Raw genomic sequence first — 20,827 nt, 5'->3', positions numbered from 1 at the left:
TATGAGAATTTATTTAAAGGTTTAAATGTCTGATTTACTGTCTTTACATGGGTTCATAGTGCCTCTCAGGAGAGACGATGAAATGTTAACTTAGTAGATACAGAAGTTATGTAAAAAATCTGAAAATACTAACAAACGTCGCAATAATATAAAACGTTACATGCGAGCCAATAAAAAAACAATGTGTATATCGGACACGTATAGTTAATCTTGGAAGAGTCGGTGACAACTGGACGCAATACAGAACTGGATTTAAACATAAATAAAAGTGTTTTTAGAAAATCTACAAAGACCCTCTTTCAGTGATAATTTGGCAAAGGAGTTGCATAGTTCGCTGGTCACCTCTTTGCCAACTAAAATATGTTGCAAGAAACCAGGTCAGCAATTGCACATATTCACTTTATAAAATCTACGATGTATTCTTGTTGCTGTTGATGGGAAAACTGCATTGAGACATAGTCATCCTTCCCAGCCTTGTTGTTTGTTTGTTGAGTCTCTCCACCATTGGTCACAACTGAATTCATTCAGTTGATCCTAACCATTTCATTTCACTTGTGTATTATACAATTTTCTTATATTATCCTACCCCCCCCCCCCCCCCCCCCCCCCGAAATATTCTAAAACAGTTCATAATTTACGTCTCTGGCATACACACAACAATGCTGACCAACACAAGTCCCCTCAAGTTGCTACATTTTATTCCTAACATGCAAGTGTACCACCCAGCCATATTATTTATGTACTACATCAACATGGTTTTGTGCAGAGGTGCCTTGCTGGCAATACGAACAACATATGTACTCATGAAATGATGACGACTGCAATTCACTTCACATCACATCCACAAAAAATTCACATGGGTTTCCCATAGCCATACGAAATGATTGTCGGCTACCGGCAATGTCCTCTGGCACACTGCCAAGCTGTCTAGGAGGTGGTGGAGGAGGAGGTGGTAGTTCATCTCGACTGGAAGTTCGTCCTCTTGAAAGTAAGTTCTCGCATTCACTACCACTTCCTTGACCTGAGCTGCCTTTACGACTACGTCGCTCTTTTTCTTGGCTATGGTTAGATCCACTACTCCCTGGAAAAGCAGAAAGTACCGAACAATAAATAATATTTACACCCCAAATTATACAAGTGTAAAAAAAACAATGGTTTGGTTGTGTGCTAATGATCATTCATTAAATGTTATTTCTGACAGAAATATACCACTCAATATGCCAAAATATTCGAACAATAAATACTTACACAAATGTCCAAACCACTCAAGTATAAATTGTTATGCTGATAGAAGACAAAAAATTCAATGTGTGTTGAATATTTATAATACTCAATATATCAGAATTTTATCAGAAATAGTCGGCTGACCCAGTCTTGGGCCATGTCGACTGACCCAGTTGTGGGCCATGTCGACTAACCCAGTCGTGGGCCATGTCGGCTGACCCAGTCGTGGGCCATGTCGGCTGGCCCAGTCGTGGGCCATGTCGGCTGACCCAGTCGTGGGCCATGTCGGCTGACCCAGTCGTGGGCCATGTCGGCTGACCCAGTCGTGGGCCATGTCGGCTGGCCCAGTCGTGGGCCATGTCGGCTGACCCAGTCGTGGGCCATGTCGGCTGACCCAGTCGTGGGCCATGTCGGCTGACCCAGTCGTGGGCCATGTCGGCTGACCCAGTCGTGGGCCATGTCGGCTGACCCAGTCGTGGGCCATGTCGGCTGATCCAGTCGTGGGCCATGTCGGCTGACCCAGTCGTGGGCCATGACAGCTGACCCCAGTCATTGCCAGTAATTGCCAAGTCAAATAAATAACTTGATATTCTGAAACAATTTTTGCTAGTTCGGGAGACATGCACAACATGTGAATGTGCATTAAATTTGTGCACCCAGTTCTCATACAAGTGACAATACATGAACTGTCATCACTGGTATGTGTGACAGCCAATACATGGCATTCATGTCTTTACATGAACTGTCATCACTGGTATGTGTGACAGCTAATACATGGCATTCATGTCTTTACATGAACTGTCATCACTCGTATGTGTGACAGCCAATACATAGCATTCATGTCTTCACATGAACTGTCATCACCGGTATGTGTGACAGCCAATACATGGCATTCATGTCTTCACATGAACTGTCATCACTTGTATGTGTGACAGCCAATACATGGCATTCATGTCTTCACATGAACTGTCATCACTTGTATGTGTGACAGCCAATACATGGCATTCATGTATTCACATGAACTGTCATCACCGGTATGTGTGACAGCCAATACATGGCATTCATGTCTTCACATGAACTGTCATCACTTGTATGTGTGACAGCCAATACATGGCATTCATGTATTCACATGAACTGTCATCACTGGTATGTGTGACAGCCAATACATGGCATTCATGTATTCACATGAACTGTCATCACTGGTATGTGTGGCAGCCAATACATGGCATTCATGTCTTCACATGAACTGTCATCACTGGTATGTGTGACAGCCAATACATGGCATTCATGTCTTCACATGAACTGTCATCACTGGTATGTGTGACAGCCAATACATGGCATTCATGTCTTCACATGAACTGTCATCACTGGTATGTGTGACAGCCAATACATGGCATTCATGTTATTCACATGAACTGTCATCACTGGTATGTGTGGCAGCCAATACATGGCATTCATGTCTTTACATGAACTGTCATCACTGGTATGTGTGACAGCCAATACATGGCATTCATGTCTTCACATGAACTGTCATCACTGGTATGTGTGACAGCCAATACATGGCATTCATGTTATTCACATGAACTGTCATCACTGGTATGTGTGGCAGCCAATACATGGCATTCATGTCTTCACATGAACTGTCATCACTGGTATGTGTGACAGCCAATACATGGCATTCATGTCTTCACATGAACTGTCATCACTGGTATGTGTGACAGCCAATACATGGCATTCATGTCTTCACATGAACTGTCATCACTGGTATGTGTGACAGCCAATACATGGCATTCATGTTATTCACATGAACTGTCATCACTGGTATGTGTGGCAGCCAATACATGGCATTCATGTCTTTACATGAACTGTCATCACTGGTATGTGTGACAGCCAATACATGGCATTCATGTCTTCACATGAACTGTCATCACTGGTATGTGTGACAGCCAATACATGGCATTCATGTTATTCACATGAACTGTCATCACTGGTATGTGTGGCAGCCAATACATGGCATTCATGTCTTTACATGAACTGTCATCACTGGTATGTGTGACAGCCAATACATGGCATTCATGTCTTCACATGAACTGTCATCACTGGTATGTGTGACAGCCAATACATGGCATTCATGTATTCACATGAACTGTCATCACCGGTATGTGTGACAGCCAATACATGGCATTCATGTCTTTACATGAACTGTCATCACTGGTATGTGTGACAGCCAATACATGGCATTCATGTCTTCACATGAACTGTCATCACTGGTATGTGTGACAGCCAATACATGGCATTCATGTCTTTACATGAACTGTCATCACTGGTATGTGTGACAGCCAATACATGGCATTCATGTCTTCACATGAACTGTCATCACTGGTATGTGTGACAGCCAATACATGGCATTCATGTCTTCACATGAACTGTCATCACTGGTATGTGTGACAGCCAATACATGGCATTCATGTCTTTACATGAACTGTCATCACTGGTATGTGTGACAGCCAATACATGGCATTCATGTATTCACATGAACTGTCATCACTGGTATGTGTGACAGCCAATACATGCAGGGTTCTCCACGGTTTGAAAATTAAACAGGGCGCGCAAATGTGAAGTGGGCGTGGCACATTTGTAACGTGCATCATTGGCAAGGATGTTGAAAAATAGAAACCAAAAAATCTATTAATCTACATATTATTACATATGCATAATATATATTTATTATTACAAAATGAATAGGAATTTTGAAGAGCTATTATTAAGTAAACGTCAGCACGTACAATCAGCTGATTTTAGCTGCACGATTCCTCAAGCGGCGACATCAGTTGTTTACAAGTAATGATCGCGTCCAGAAAAAAACGTAACAAGTTTGTTAATTTATTTTCCCAAATAGATACATACATGCTTTATTTAATTATTAGCAAAAATTTATATTGATGATTTATATTTATTTGGACGAAGCAAAATAAAATATATGTCGCACAAACGTTCGCAATTGGTTCATTAAAAAACTTGCATGAATGGCACCAAAAACCAAGGTGATCAAACGAAATAAAATATACACAATAGAAGATTTTCGATCTGCAGTTAACAGTTACTATCAAAAATAATAGAATTAGGTATAAAAAAACAAAATACATATTTAAAAGAAAAATTTTCATTTGAATCGAAAGTTTGTTGATGTCTGCTTCGTTGAAAACAACTATGACCCGGAAACAGTTCATTTTACTGTATGCACCCTGATACTATGTAACGATGCTTTTGATTGGCCAAAGCCACGCATTGACGCAAAAAACAACCAATCAGAATATTTGTTCCAAAAGAACACAAGTAAATTTATTTCTTCACTTATGATGCGAGTTGAAAGCATGGCCGTTTTACCGGGGTTTTTAAATCGTGATTTAAAGAAAATTCAACTTTAAATAGTGACATTTAAATGTAAACATTTACATGTTCAAGCAAGCATTCGTGTGGACTTCTTGGTGATCAGCAATGTCTGTGATGGTACGTCGGCTGCGCTGGTCGTTTACCGATTATGCAAGTGCATAGCTGCCCAGTTGCTGCCTTTGTTCCACTCGGCGGAGACGATGTTGCCGCTATCTAGTCACGGCGTGAACTTGGGTTTAACCATAGACCTTATGTTTAACGAATGGTTTTACCGATAACAATTTTATATATTTGACGTCACCCTGGCAGTAAAAATATGGGCACGGTAATGCACTTTTCTGGGCCACATGTTCATTTTTAATCGTGTTGAAACAACTTGTAACTTTTTGTTTGGTGGTGTTATCACCTCACGGTGACCTGCTACGATAACAAACCGGAATTTTCACAGTTGCACCTTAAAACAATGAACCAGTTACCCTGAGCACGATGAATCATCTTCGGAAGACAATGAGTGTTGGCCTGTTTTGTAAACAATTCTTTGTATGGGACCATGCAGGGCGCACAGGAAATATAACAGGGCGCTGACAATTTAAACAGGGCGCCAATTTCAGATAACAGGGCGCGGCGCCCTGTAAAAACCCCTCGTGGAGAACCCTGACATGGTATTCATGTATTCACATGAACTGTCATCACTGGTATGTATGACAGCCAATACATGGCATTCATGTATTCACATGAACTGTCATCACTGGTATGTGTGACAGCCAATACATGGCATTCATGTATTCACATGAACTGTCATCACTGGTATGTGTGACAGCCAATACATGGCATTCATGTCTTCACATGAACTGTCATCACTGGTATGTGTGACAGCCAATACATGGCATTCATGTATTCACATGAACTGTCATCACTGGTATGTGTGACAGCCAATACATGGCATTCATGTCTTTACATGAACTGTCATCACTGGTATGTGTGACAGCCAATACATGGCATTCATGTCTTTACATGAACTGTCATCACTGGTATGTGTGACAGCCAATACATGGCATTCATGTCTTTACATGAACTGTCATCACTGGTATGTGTGACAGCCAATACATGGCATTCATGTATTCACATGAACTGTCATCACTGGTATGTGTGACAGCCAATACATGGCATTCATGTCTTCACATGAACTGTCATCACTGGTATGTGTGACAGCCAATACATGGCATTCATGTCTTTACATGAACTGTCATCACTGGTATGTGTGACAGCCAATACATGGCATTCATGTATTCACATGAACTGTCATCACTGGTATGTGTGACAGCCAATACATGGCATTCATGTCTTTACATGAACTGTCATCACTTGTATGTGTGACAGCCAATACATGGCATTCATGTCTTTACATGAACTGTCATCACTGGTATGTGTGACAGCCAATACATGGCATTCATGTATTCACATGAACTGTCATCACTGGTATGTGTGACAGCCAATACATGGCATTCATGTCTTCACATGAACTGTCATCACTGGTATGTGTGACAGCCAATACATGGCATTCATGTCTTTACATGAACTGTCATCACTGGTATGTGTGACAGCCAATACATGGCATTCATGTATTCACATGAACTGTCATCACTGGTATGTGTGGCAGCCAATACATGGCATTCATGTCTTTACATGAACTGTCATCACTGGTATGTGTGACAGCCAATACATGGCATTCATGTCTTTACATGAACTGTCATCACTGGTATGTGTGACAGCCAATACATGGCATTCATGTCTTTACATGAACTGTCATCACTCGTATGTGTGACAGCCAATACATGGCATTCATGTCTTTACATGAACTGTCATCACTGGTATGTGTGACAGCCAATACATGGCATTCATGTCTTTACATGAACTGTCATCACTCGTATGTGTGACAGCCAATACATGGCATTCATGTCTTTACATGAACTGTCATCACTCGTATGTGTGACAGCCAATACATGGCATTCATGTCTTCACATGAACTGTCATCACTGGTATGTGTGACAGCCAATACATGGTATTCATGTCTTTACATGAACTGTCATCACTGGTATGTGTGACAGCCAATACATGGCATTCATGTCTTTACTATCTATTATGACTGATACTTATAAGACGAACATGATGAAAACTTGAGACAGTTTATGTGAGTGTGTGCGATTTTTTGGACTTGTGTTGCAGGTAATCGTTTGATTTCAATCTGATCTAGAACAAAAAAAACCGACTTGCATCAAGGTCCCATTATGTTCAATAGACATGAAAATTTGTATTAAATATGGATTGTTTGCCATTCGGCCATCCTGAATTTGATCATGAAATTAAAGTATGTGCTAATGTATGTGAAGTTTGAATGTAATTAACCAGATGCCGACAAATAGATGCACATGGGTGAAACCATAAAACTCGTCCTGTCCCTGTTTTTTAACAACATTTGAACAAGACCCAGTTGTGGAATTTTGAATTTCTGACCGGATCTAAAATTGAATTATTGAAGAATAAACGAATAACCATTTGTATAATATAAATTTACAAATAATATTTACATACTGCATCAATGGTACATGCAATAAAAAAAAATTGGACATAACCCAAAGAGGGTATTTCCATAGTTACAGTAACTACACTGAAAATACAGTGTATGATATCAAGTGTTTCCATAGTTGAGTTTTATTTGCCAGACCACCAATATTTGCCATGCCGCAGACAGCAAATCACCACACACAAATTACCATGCAGGAAAATGTTAGTGTTTTTATAAACTTAGTTCACACACACCAAATGTATTAGCTAATACCCCTATATTCTAAAATAGAATAATCCAGTCATGCTTGATCATTCTAAATCAGGAAAATACAAATTCAGAAAAAAATAAAAATTTGAGATGAGCAATTCAAAATGTTGCAAATAAAACTGAGTTGATATTCATTATATTACATTATATTCACACACTAAACCAAGTTTGTATAGTATTATGCAAATAAGGTATGTGTGTTATTATGCAAATTAGGTATCCATATTATTATGCAAAATAGGCATAAATTAAACTGCATATGCAATTTAAAAATTTGTAAAATTGACCCTTTCACTACCATTGTTGAATTTTGTGATCTATATTATTTTGCTGTCAGAAATCTGCTGATTTCAACTCAAAATTCAAAATAATTGGTCAAAAACTATGTTATGCAACTATATTTCCGTCGTTTAGGTTCAAAATTAGTGTTTAATTTATTTTAATATAAATTGCAAACATTTGGACCAACATTTGACAAGAAAATGATCAGGCTGTGAGAGGGTCAAACCATGACTGAAAATTGTTGAGTACTTTATAATATATGAAAAAATACAGTGAGAAACAGGAAAAAAATACAGTGAGAAACAGGAAAAAAATATAGTGAGAAACAGGAAAACAATACAGTGAGAAACAGGAAAAAATACAGTGAGAAACAGGAAAAAAATACAGTGAGAAACAGGAAAAAAATACAGTGAGAAACAGGAAAAAAATACAGTGAGAAACAGGAAAAAAATGCAGCAAAGCAACACACTGCGGTGATATCAGCAATTCTCTAAGAGGGAAATGCAGAGGAAAACAGGATCAAATAACAGAAGATGACTGTAAAAAACGTCTTTGCAAAATCAATTATTTGTTTTTCTCTCGACAGCATACAGTGCTTTGCATAATTAATCATCGCTTTTTAATTTTAATTTTCTAAACGCCCGTTGTCAGCATGAATAAATGTTGATTACTATTGCAATACAGAGTATACAGTGTGTGTATATCTACATCTCAACTAGAGTGGATGACATTATAAAGAGTAAAGTAATTTTAAGTCATCTTCTGTCATGCACATGTTAATGGAGTTAAGGTCAATAGTGAGGGGAGTAATCATTCTCTTACCGGGGCTGCCACTGCCTACGCTGCCATTCCCAAAGCTAGTATAACTGGCGGTATCAAAGCTTGGTGGCATCTGGCTGTAACCTGCGGTTTGTGGCGTATAGTTACCTCCATAGCCGGGAATAGGTAGTGGACTAGGACCCATCCATGGGGCTTGTGGTAACGGTGCCAATGTGTCTTGATCAACCTCGGTGCCATCGTCATTTACAGACAGGGAGGTCATGTCTGAAATTGAAAAAAATTTGGATTTGAAGCAATACTTATTTGCAACCAGTCGGTTTGCTGTAATATCTATATATCATAGAAGTAATCATTGTTAAGTACTTAGTAATTCAGAGAATGTGGGATCTTGCAAGCAATAGTTTTAGATGAAAAACAAGCAGCCTATCGGCTGAGATAGCTCCGCTGTTAGCAATGCACATTTCAATTAAAGAACTGAAGACATTAGAAAATGAACAATATGTATAGTATCAAAGCAATCGGACTTGCTGTTTTCAACAAGAATTCAAAAATATCACTTTTACAAAAAATTACAAAAATATTCACCAAAATTAGAGAATTTAAGATATCATCGCGAAATTAACAAATCTGAGAGAGGTCCACATGTAGTACCTATATATGTAGTATCAAAGTAATTGGATTTGCGGTTTTTAACAAGAAGTCGAAAATATCACTTTTTACCAAAAATGACAAAAATATTCATCAAAATTAGAGAATTGAAGATATCAACATGAAATGAACAAACCTAAGAGAGGTCTACCCAAGGTACATATACACCAAGTATCAAAGCATTCAGGCTTGCAGTTTTCAAGAAGAAGTCGAAAAAGTAAAACATTGACACGGACGACGACGACAGACAATCACTCATATGATAAGCTCCGCTCGACAAAGTCGACAGTGGAGCTAAAAAAAGTAATTAAATTACACTTACTTCCACAGAGGTCACCAAAAACATAATAACACTGCTCTGAGAAAGTAATCTTATTGACTGTATGGCGAATAAATCTCTCCCGCAGCAAATTACAAGCATATTTTCTAGCTTCTCTACGATCTGCGAAACCTTCCACATGTGAGTATAGCCATTCAACTAAATCAGAACCTGAAAATATTTAACACATGTATAAAGTTGAGTTGGAACATAATTTGACATGTTGAAAAAAACCTGTCAACAAGCTTCTCTCTTATTGGTCTGACTGTTGGGTGTTGGCAAGCCAATCATTGACTCCAAGCGTACAATTATTACCATTATGTAGTATACATTAAGCATACTGACCTGCACTACAAACCATGTTGACCATTTGAATGCTGAGTCTTGTTACAAATGCATAATTTTATTATGAAGTAAAAAGGCATTTGGGAGGCAGAAAGAAGTTCTGAATTTGCCTTTTCATTCAAAATGGAATCCTAATTTTACAACTACAACACATGACAATTGCAAAGCTAATAAGAATAAACACTTGCCTATAAATGCATTTGATATAGTAATTTTCAACCACATTCTGTCACGTATTTCTAACCCTGAATCTGGAGCTGCCATTGCCCTGACAACAGTTGCCATGTCACTATTAACTGTTAGATGCCCAAAATCTTCAAAACCTAGGTAAAACAAAAATAAACATTGGAAAATTTTACATTAACTAAAAACATATTTAATTGTTATACAAAATATGAAAATGTCTTTCAGTAAATATATCAGAATGATGGTAAAACATTATTCCATTCTACTTAAAATTTTGCTTTTGGGTTGATAAATAAGTGGAAGTAAATATTTGTCGAAAAATTGGACATGCAATAAGAAATGAAAAATTAAAGCTGCAAGCAGCGTCACCGGGGCCCAAGCTGACAAGATTCTGTTTCATAATTAATGTGGTCACATGTTAGACAATCGGATAGCTTGAATTATCAGTAACATGAGGTCAAAATGAAGTTGGTACCATGTATTTACCTGGTTTGGTTATCGAAATATGGTTTTCAGGATATATAATGAGCCATGTTCTTATGCACAATAATGAGATTACATAATAATATATAGCCATTTCTAATGTCAGTTACATCTTTCATTCAATGTCTTCATAATGACACGAGTTAAGTGTCCTGCTCTGCGACAGTGTTTTAGATATGACTGCTTTGCATATTAATGAGTTCACATGACCATATATGGTCATCTGTTATTTTAATCAAATCTCAGGTTCACTGTTGTCATGATAACACAGGAATCATCTTCCTAACTACAACAGTGTTTGATATATAATGGTTATGCATATTAATGAGTTCACATGACCATATATGGTAATCTGTTATTTTAATGAAATCAATTGTTTAATGTTGTCATAATAACACAGGTTTCATCTTCCTAACTCCAACAGTGCTTGAGATATATCAGTTATGCATTTTAATGAGGTTAGAAGCCCCCACCCCTTAGGCGCCTAGCGACAAAACCCAGCCACGTGCCATTCGGTTGAAAGAATGCATCTCAAGAGTAGAATGCACATATACAATTTTATCCAAATTGGACCAATACAACACATGTAATTGCACAAGATTTGTTTTCATAACATCCAAGATGGCAGCCAAATCATGTGACTGATCAAAATAATATTATTTTTCTCATATGGAGCTAAGGCTAGGCATGGTAAATATAAAAACATCTAGTAGATTGCTTGAATCACCTCTGAGAAACAAATGCCCAAACTTTTGGTCAATTTTGCTTAAAATCCAAGATGGCAGCCAAACCATGTGACTGATCTGAAATCTTTTTTAGGTTTCTGAAAGAGATTGATATAGAGATGCCATACAGCAATATTGAAAATAATCCCTCAAGTGTGGCATGAGTAAAAAAACTACTTCCTGTTTAGAAGAAATCCAAAATGGTGGCCAAACCATGTGACCAATCGTAATAATTTTTTGAAACATAAATGGGCTTTATATATAGAAGCCAAATACTATATATGAGAGCATTCTGCTTGATGATTCTGAAGAAGAAGTTTTTTAAGTGTTTTTTGCCGTTTTCAGGGAAAACAAAATGGCGGGAAAAGTCGCGTGACCGCTAAACTTTTTATTGCTGATATTTATTACACATGAGTAGTACTATATACCATAAAAAAATCTAAACGCCTAGACCATCAGAAAGTGGTCAAACAGCCACTTCCGGTTTTATTTCAATACAATATGGCTGCCAAACTAATTGGCCAATCAAAATTCTGAAAGCATGTTGCACCAGTTCATATTAGAGACTATCAATATAGAGCAATTTCAGATTTGGTTCAGTGGTTTTCTCAAACGGCTTGACGAAAAAAGTTACAGAAGAAAGGAGAAAGAAGAAAAAACCGGACAATAAGAACAGGGGCCTCGCCCTTTGGGCTTGGGCCCCTAAAAATGTAAAAACAAGTCATTGTCAATGACACGTCCCCGTTCCGTTCATATTTGAGTGACATATACATTCAAAGCAGCAACAATATGGATGTTGAACTGCATTCAGTAAAACAAAATAGCCACCAGTCAGCCATTTTCAACACAATCCAAAAAAAAATTTAAACTAAATTTGCCCACGCATGACTAAGATTCAGTTCAGGGTATGGTGAAAATGTGCAATTTTTGTGAATTTTTGACCTTAAAAGGACAGGCCCAAATGCACAGGCATATGTATGATATAATGTATGATGTGTATTGTGAAGTTTGAACTTGATCTGTCCAGGCATGTCCGAGATATGGATCGAAAACTAAATTCTTTAAAACAAAATGGTCGCCAGTTGGCCATTTTGAACTTGATCCGAAGAAAAATTGGTATGCATCACGCTTATATTATGTTTAATATACGCACTAAATCTGAACAAAATCCATCCATGCATGACTGAGATCCGGTTCTGGAATTGTGAAAATATGCGATTTTGATGCATTTTCGGTCTTAAAATGGCCATCATTCAGCTATTGTTAAGCGAATCATGAAACAAATGCACATACATATTTGTGACATGATGTACCTTGTGTGTGTGTGTGTGTGAAGTTTGAACTCGATCAATCCAGGCATGTCTCAGATACGGATCCAGAACTGAAGTCTTTAAAACAAAATGGCCGCCAGTCGGACATTTCGAACTTGATCCGAAATCAAAGAAAGCTTAGAAAGAACTCCCATGTGCTGAGAGTATTGGAGACACATTAAATATAATTCGAAATTACTTAGCTGAAAACTAATTATGCAAATCAGAAAATTAATATGACCAGATTTGAGTGTAAAACTAATGAGGTCTGCGCAATGTAACAGAAAATCTATGTCTCCAAGTTTAATTGAAATGTGATTAGAACCAAAAAATTATGAATTATTATGCTTATTAGGGAATTAATATGAACAGATTTTTACCCCAAACTAATTAGGTTTGTACATTGTCCTAGAGCATCTTTGTACTAAGTTTCATTGAAATGGAATAATTAGTACCGTGAAAACTCCAAAATTTCGACCCCTCTAAAAATTCGACCGCCTATTTATTTGCCGGGTTTCGGTGTTTTATTTACCTCCAAATTTTCGACTCCACTAAAAATTGCCGACTCATTCTTATTCGAAAATTGCGACCAGTTTTAGTTTTCCCCCAAACGAAAAAAAACCCGATGTGAGCGTTCAAACGGGACCTTCCTCGAAGGCATGAATCCGGGTTTCTGATTGACTGAGAGATTTTTATTTTATTGGTAACGAAAATATATTCTAAATAAACGAAGTTTCAAATATACACGAACACAAAAATCTCGGCATGCTGCGTTTCTGAATTGTTGATTATTACTGTACTCAGTAGTGATTATAATAATGTACACAAAATAAATTTGTTGAATGGTTATGAAATACAAATAAAAGTCAACTTAGTTTCATCGTAAGCGAATGATTCCGGTCTCGTATAAACGTTTGATGCTGTAGGATATCCGCCATGTTCTCTTAGGTCAAATAGGTCAAATCGCTAATTAACCAATCAAAAAGCTGGATGATGCCAACGTGTTCAAATTACCATAGCTTATTTAAATATGTTAATGTTATTGAACGCAATGCAGAAGAGATTGATGTTGTAGTACGATATTTTGGCTTGGATTTTGATGCAAAAACGGCATGATTTTTTTTAAATAAAAAAATTAGTTGTTTTTAAAAAATAAACTGGTCATCTGAAGAATAATTTAACATTGTTCACAGTGATAACAGCTCATTCTCAAAAGGAAGCTTACCCGCTCACGCTAGTCACGATAAAAATCATACACGTGTACTCTTGAATAGACAGACGTCAATGACTACGGTAAAACTTAGACTCTATTTTAGCCGGCAGGATTGATTGAAATGTCCGAAAAATGACGCCAAAATACACCTTAAAAGTCCAATTTTATTTTCTTAAATCTCATTTTATTTTTTAATCCAAGGGCGAATTTACGGCAGAATTTGGTCCCTCAAATAAGGGACACGTGAGCTTTGATTCTAACCGGATACATTGCACTCGGTCGGGGAGATAGTTTGCTAAACTTCCATGTATCTTTTGTCCAATGGGTACCTGTACTTCGAACATTCGCAAGTTTTCCTAGGTAGTGCGAGACAGCTTTGTCTTTTGACCTATTAGTTTTGTGCTGACCTCTTCTCCGCGTCTTGATGTTTTTTTTTGCTTGTCATAATACTCACTGATTGATGACTTTGTTTAGATTTTGAGTTACAACTCGGCCACGACCTTTGCTTTTACCGTGAAACATGAGGAAGTTTACGTCAATTGACGGACATTGCATTTTTTAAAAACTAATGAAGCACACTGTCTATCATCCCCATTTTTTCATTTGCTGATTTCTATTCTGAAAAATTCGACCGTCCGAAAATGCACCTTAATTTTGACTCTAAAAACACGTCACATTTCTAACACCAATTATTTAAAACCGGTCGAAATTTTGGAGTTTTTACGGATCTTTAGATATCAGTGTGAAAGCTTAAAATTGGTTAATTATGCAAATTAGGTAATTAGTATGTACAGATTTTAACCCACAATTATTCAGGTCTGTCTATTGTCCTACAGCATCCATGTACATTCATTGATATGTGATGTATAGTACCTGAGATATCAGTGTGAAAGTTGGTTAATTATGCAAATTAGGTGATTAATATGCACAAATATTTACCGGAAACTAATTGGGTCTGCATAATTCTAGATTCATTGAAATGTGATGATTAGTACTTTAGATATCAGTAGAAAAGCTGAAAATTAATTATGCAAATTAGGTAATTAATATGCACAATTATTTACCCTAAAACTAATCAGGTCTCTGCATAGTCCTAAAGGATCTATGTACCAAGTTTCATTGAAATGCGACGATTAGTACTTGAGATACCCGTGGAAAAGCTGAAAATTAACTAATTATGCAAATTAGGTGATTAATATGCACAAATATTTATCAAAAACAATCAATCTCTGCATAGTCCTTGAGTATGTAAGTACCAAGTTTCATTGAAATGTAATGCTAACTACTTATATCAAATGCTGAAAATTAATTAATTATGCAAATTAGGTAATTAATATGTACTGATATTACCATAAAAACTATCTGGTCTGTGCAGTGTCGTATGACATCTATGTACCAAGTTTCATTGAAATGTGATGATTAGTACTTGAGATATCAGTGGAAAAACCGAAAATTGACTAATCATTATGCAAATTAGGTAATTAGTATCCACGGATTATTACCAAAAACTAATCAAAACCTAGCATTAGTTCAGAGCATCTATGTACCAAGTTTCATCAAAATCCAATGAGTGGTTGTTTAGGTATCAGTGGAACAGTCATGGAACCACTAAAAAATAGCTAATTATCATGCAAATTAGGTAATTAATATGCACGGATTTTTACCAAAAAATAATCAAATCTGTGCATATGTTCAGAGCATCTATGTACCAAGTTTCATCAAAATCCAATGAGTGGTTCTTTAGATATTAGTGGAACAGTCATAGAACAGCTAAAAATTAGCTAATTATCATGCAAATTAGGTAATTAACGAGCATGGATTTTTACCAAAACCTAATCAAATCTGCGCATTGGCCCAGAGCATCTATGCACCAAGTTTCATCAAAAACCGATGTATGGTTCTTGAGATAGCAGTGGAACAGTCGGACACACATACACACATACACACACACATACACACATACAGACACACTAACTGCAAAGACTCCCATTTTGTGCTTCGCACATGGGAGTAAAAAAAAAATGACGTGCATCAAGGTCCTATTATGTTTAATGTATGTACCAAATTTGAACAAAATCCGTCCATGCATAACTGAGATCTGGGTCTGGAATGGTGAAAATGTGCGATTTAAATGCATTTTCGGCCTTAAAGCGGCCGCCATTCGGCTATCATTAATCGGATCATGAAAAAAATGCATGTGCATATGTCCCATATAATGTGTGATGTATGAGTGAAGTTTGAACTTAATTGGTCCATGCATGTTCGAGATACAGGTGATCATGGACGCACGGACGCACACAGGGCAAAACATAAGTCCCCGTTTTCGGACTACGTCCGAACGGGGACTAATAAATACTTACGTTCTGATTCTGGTATGGAACTAGTGATTGAGGAGCTTGTTGACGTCATTGATGTCATTGACGGACTCATCGGGCCTGGACGTCCATATTCTGAGTGAGGAAAATCTGGAAATAATGTTTCCGTTTAATGAACAACTAGACACAGGAAAAGCACATCATGCAGGAATGGGATGAATGGGAAGGATTAAAACAAGGATGGATGTCATAGGTCACAGTTCACAGAATTACCAAATTAGAAAGTTACCAACTACACTGGTTCAAACTTCATTTCAGAACTTGTTTGACAATGTCCTATTTATATTTCATAAATAGTTGTGGCATTCAAGTATACAATGTGTAATGATATGGGGAGGTCAGATTTATTGGAACTGAACTAGGAAGACCATCTCATGGATATTGAGCAACAGCTACGTCCATTTCTTGGGACAATGATATGAAATGAACACAATGCAAAGGAAAGTAAAACAATTAGGTTAAACTTTAAAGCTTCCATGCAAAAAGCAAGGAGGGGAGGGGAGGAGGGAAAGGAGGGGAGGGGGCATGCATCACAAACTTTATGAATGTTACAACTGCATTACATAAATTACGACAAGCATTGATAACCTTTGACCTTGAGTGGTTATAATGAGAACACCTGCCATAACACTGGTGCACATATTTTCCAAATTCTCAGTAGCAATCTTTGATAATTCCAGATGAAAATGAAAAAATCCAATTTTAAATTCATAACTTGATAAGAAATCACATAAAAAAGTAGGTCACGTTCACACAAAAAGTTTATCCTAAATTTGTGGTTATTTTCTAACAGATTTATAAGAAAAGAAAAACATTCTAGGAAAGATACAAGTTCCGTAGTTCTACCTCATCAAAATTACCAAAAACCCAATCTAAAACTGGAGTTCAATAGGTATCATATGCTACAATTTGGTTTACAAATCAGAAAAACAAAACAAAATTTGTCGAATTTGAAAACAGCTTTGAATCATTTAAATTTTGTTGCCAGAAATGGTGTTTGTTAACAGTTTTCACGATAATAGATGCCTACAGAATACCATTTGAATTATCACCAATACATATTGTTACATCTCTATACATGCCCTGTAGAGGGCACACTGTAGTCTCCTTTACTGACTTTAAATCAAAAGCATGTACAAATGTAACTTACGTTTCATTGCATTTGTGTGAGCTACCCAAGCACCAGGGTCGATGGGTCTGACAGGTTCACCTAAATATGGACAGAATAAAAGCCATTCTAAGTACATGACTGGGAGGGGAAGATGTACAGGAACACTAACAGAACACCTCTTTACTTGTTAAAATCTATATTGAAATAATTATCATGCCAAACTGAGTTATTGTGATTGCTAAAAATGATGAACAGATGGAGTGATGAGCAGAAAAACATTGTTAAAACACAGAATGAAATGCTCTCATAAAGATCATATGTATAGCGTCCTCTTGTGATGCATAGAGCGCCACCTAGAGGCTTAGAAATTTTATTTATAACCCCAACTCTTGAGATGTATGATACAAGAAATTCATATCATCTGACAAACTATGTCCAGTCTGAGCTCTATCATATTTTAGCTCCAGGTCTAACACCAAATTTCAATTCTCTCAAATAGTATTTCTGTCCCATTTCCATAATAATATTCAACATTTTCACGTTATAATTTATAATTGACACATTTTTTTAAAACATGTTCCTGTTGATTTACACCACTTCTTCAGCAACACAGTGAACAACATAGATATACAAGATCCTACAAAATCAGGTCTAAATCTGCAACATGTTAAGATTTAAGAGAACTAGAAAATAATAAATTGTCTTGAAAAAAATCTTTGTTGTCAAATTTTAAATGTGATCAAGATGATCCAGTGAAAGTCTATGCAAGAAACGACACAACAAGCCAATTTGGTAGAAGATGTTTTTTGAATTGAGTTTCACTGCAGCATTTCTTAACACTCCTCACTTAGAAATGTTGTCAAAGGCATTATTAGATGAACGAATTAGAAACATCAAATGAGATTTGAATTCAGAGAACAGCCAATCACAAACGAATTTCAATGCAAGCTGAGCATAACCAATACCAGAGTGTTTCAAACTGCTGCAAACTGAGTTCAGTTTTGATAGTTGCCAGTTTGTGTTTCAGGAAAATGACAACGATGTAAATCTGAAGTGTAACTGAGTTGAGTGCAACTAAACCTCTAATGTATTTTAAAATGCTGCAAAATGGAACCTTAGGCAAGAAATAAATATTGAAATTAGAATCATCCAAAATTCGAAAGAATTTATTTTAGACCCAAGCAATAAATGTATCTTTACCTTCATATCCACCTGAGGTTGGTTGCCATAGTAACATAGTAACAGGGGGAGAAAGAAGAGATAAGCAGAGAACAAAAAAATCAGAGTCAGCAAATAAAAGCAATATATATTGGGGTGTATTATGTCGTGAAATTTTTGTATTATATTGCGCTATAATGTGGTATAATTATGGTATAAAGGTCAAATATGTTAGCACATGTGAGATAAAATAATTAGTTTTTTACTTGCAAGTTGAAGCTAGCAGCAAACATTCAAACCATTTTATATTTTTAGGTTTCTCATAATAATTAAAAAAAAATAAAAGTCCTACTTTTCAAAGCCAAATAAGTTTGTTTGCATGAGAGACAATAAATTATAATTTATGTTTTGTAAAGCAAAAAGTACAGATTTAGGCTGTTTGTGCTTAGTTCTAAGAAACTATATACTCCACAAAACAAGGAGAAACCAAAGGATAAATGGGAAGTGCACTGTCAACATAAAATATATTACATATGCAGGGAAGTTAGTGTACTGAATATGAGGTTAAAGGTTACCCCTCCACCAATCACAGCAATGCTTTTATGCTTGCATGTGGTAACTGGCAAATATCAATTATAAAATAATCCAAAAAGAGAAACAATTCACAAAAACTGAAAAAAATGAGAAAAACACTTACTTCTGGGAATTGTAAAGTAGCCTTTTGGAGTTGGATCCCAACATTTAGCAACAATCAATTTTATAGGTCTATTTGAGAGATAAACATATTGGTTATGAGTGATGTGAATGACATGCAAATCACCATCTCACCCCTCATAGTTTGTCACTTGTAAATTGTTGCCAATTCAATGTATCACATACAGCATACTGGTCAATGTAACATTCCACAACTGAATGACCAGTATACAAGGTGCTACTAGGAGAAGAAAATAAGAATGAAAGACCAGTACGAGGTACTACTATGAGAAGAAAATACCGTACTCGACCGCGTCAGCGCCCAGGGGCCTCAACTCAGAAAAGAACGATTTTTTAGGGGTGGGCGCTAACCCGAGCACCCTCCCCGAAAAAGAGTGCAAATGAAAAATTTGATTCATCAAGTGACAGATTACGTCTTTGAGGGAAATCAAATTACGACATTAGTTGAGTCGTCATTGATTTTCACAACTAAGAAACAGAAATGATCACAAAAAATACGCACATTTTATTACAATATTAATTACGTACCACCAGAATTTACAAAATTAAAAACATTTGAGTCTGTTGGAACACAGTCGAAGTCAAAATTGTCAAATTATCTCCACTGACGAAGGTGTTGGATCGTACGCAAACTCTCGAACAAAATCACTTTCCGCAATGATGCATTTGCAGATTTCACCTGCAGCGGCGTCCTTTGACCTAATGGGTCAAGTTGGTTATTAACCAATCACAATGCTGTGTTGTACTGACGCAATTCTTTGGAAATTCCCGAAGACTTTCCGGTAACGCAATGCGGAAGTGAATTATCGATGTCGAAGTACGATCTGTTGGAATTGATTTCAGCGAATAAACGACATGGTTTTTCCAAAAAACTAGTAACTAGCCATTTTTGAGAGGTAAACTGAATATGGCATGAAATATTTACCGCATTTTACTTGTATTAACAGGTCATTGTCGAAGCGTAGTTTACGCACGGTTTTCGCATTCTACAAAAACGATTACCAAGATTCGTTACGCAAGACCAAGTTTTAAATTAGTTGCATTTTGAAGGGGTGGGCGCTTTGCCGAATGTGACCCCAAATATAAAAATTGCGCAAAAGTGGGGGGTGGGCGCTTGCCCGGGCATGGGCGCTAACGCGGTCGAGTACGGTAAATGAAAACAAGAAGCCTGTCGGCTGAGATAGCTCCGCTGTTAGCAATGCACATTTCAATTAAAAAACTGAAGATATCATTAGAAAATGAACAATATGTATAGTATCAAAGCAATCTGACTTGCTGTTTACAACAAAAATTTGAAAATATCACTTTTCACCAAAAATGAAAAAAATATTCATCAAAATCATATAATTGAAGATATCATCAGAAAATAAACAAATCTGAGAGAGGTCTACATGAGGTACCTATATGTATAGTACCAAAGCAATCAGACTTGCGGTTTTTAACAAGAAGTCAAAAATTTTATTTCCAAAAATTACAAAAATATTCACCAAAATTAGAAAATTAAAGATATCATCACGAAATGAAAAAATCTGAGAGGTTCACATGTAGTACCTATATGTGCAATATCAAAGCAATTGGACTTGCAGTTTTTAAAAAGAAGTCGAAAAGTTAAAATTTAACAGCAAACAATTTAGTTCTTACGTTGCATTGTTTCTTATCAGTTGAATCTTTCTACAAACAGGCACCAATGAAGTAGAGTTTACTTACAACTTACCCGGGTTTTTA

At 36.7% G+C, this 20,827-nt stretch overlaps 1 protein-coding gene across 5 annotated transcripts in view; it reads right to left on the bottom strand.

Moving 5' to 3' along the window:
- Positions 1 to 676: 676 nt before the first annotated feature.
- Positions 677 to 20,827, bottom strand: part of dvl (dishevelled, dsh homolog) — a 109,548-nt gene continuing 89,397 nt past the window's right edge. For 2 of the 5 annotated variants that reach the window (XM_085508261.1, XM_085508264.1), the window contains 8 exons: positions 19,086 to 19,153; positions 18,431 to 18,442; positions 17,270 to 17,329; positions 16,105 to 16,209; positions 10,016 to 10,150; positions 9,486 to 9,653; positions 8,558 to 8,779; positions 677 to 1,081 (listed from right to left, as the gene is read on the bottom strand). In XM_085508261.1, coding sequence (XP_085364387.1) covers positions 831 to 1,081; positions 8,558 to 8,779; positions 9,486 to 9,653; positions 10,016 to 10,150; positions 16,105 to 16,209; positions 17,270 to 17,329; positions 18,431 to 18,442; positions 19,086 to 19,153 — 1,021 coding nt within the window. In that variant the 3' untranslated portion in view covers positions 677 to 830. The remainder of the gene's footprint in view (positions 1,082 to 8,557; positions 8,780 to 9,485; positions 9,654 to 10,015; positions 10,151 to 16,104; positions 16,210 to 17,269; positions 17,330 to 18,430; positions 18,443 to 19,085; positions 19,154 to 20,827) is intronic. The other 3 variants (XM_085508262.1, XM_085508263.1, NM_001165021.1) reach the window with 3 other exon arrangements.

This window comes from Saccoglossus kowalevskii, chromosome 15 (genome assembly GCF_978046115.1).
Source record: "Saccoglossus kowalevskii chromosome 15, keSacKowa6.1, whole genome shotgun sequence".
Classification (NCBI taxonomy): domain Eukaryota; kingdom Metazoa; phylum Hemichordata; class Enteropneusta; family Harrimaniidae; genus Saccoglossus; species Saccoglossus kowalevskii.
This window is presented reverse-complemented; position numbering and strand designations above follow the sequence as displayed.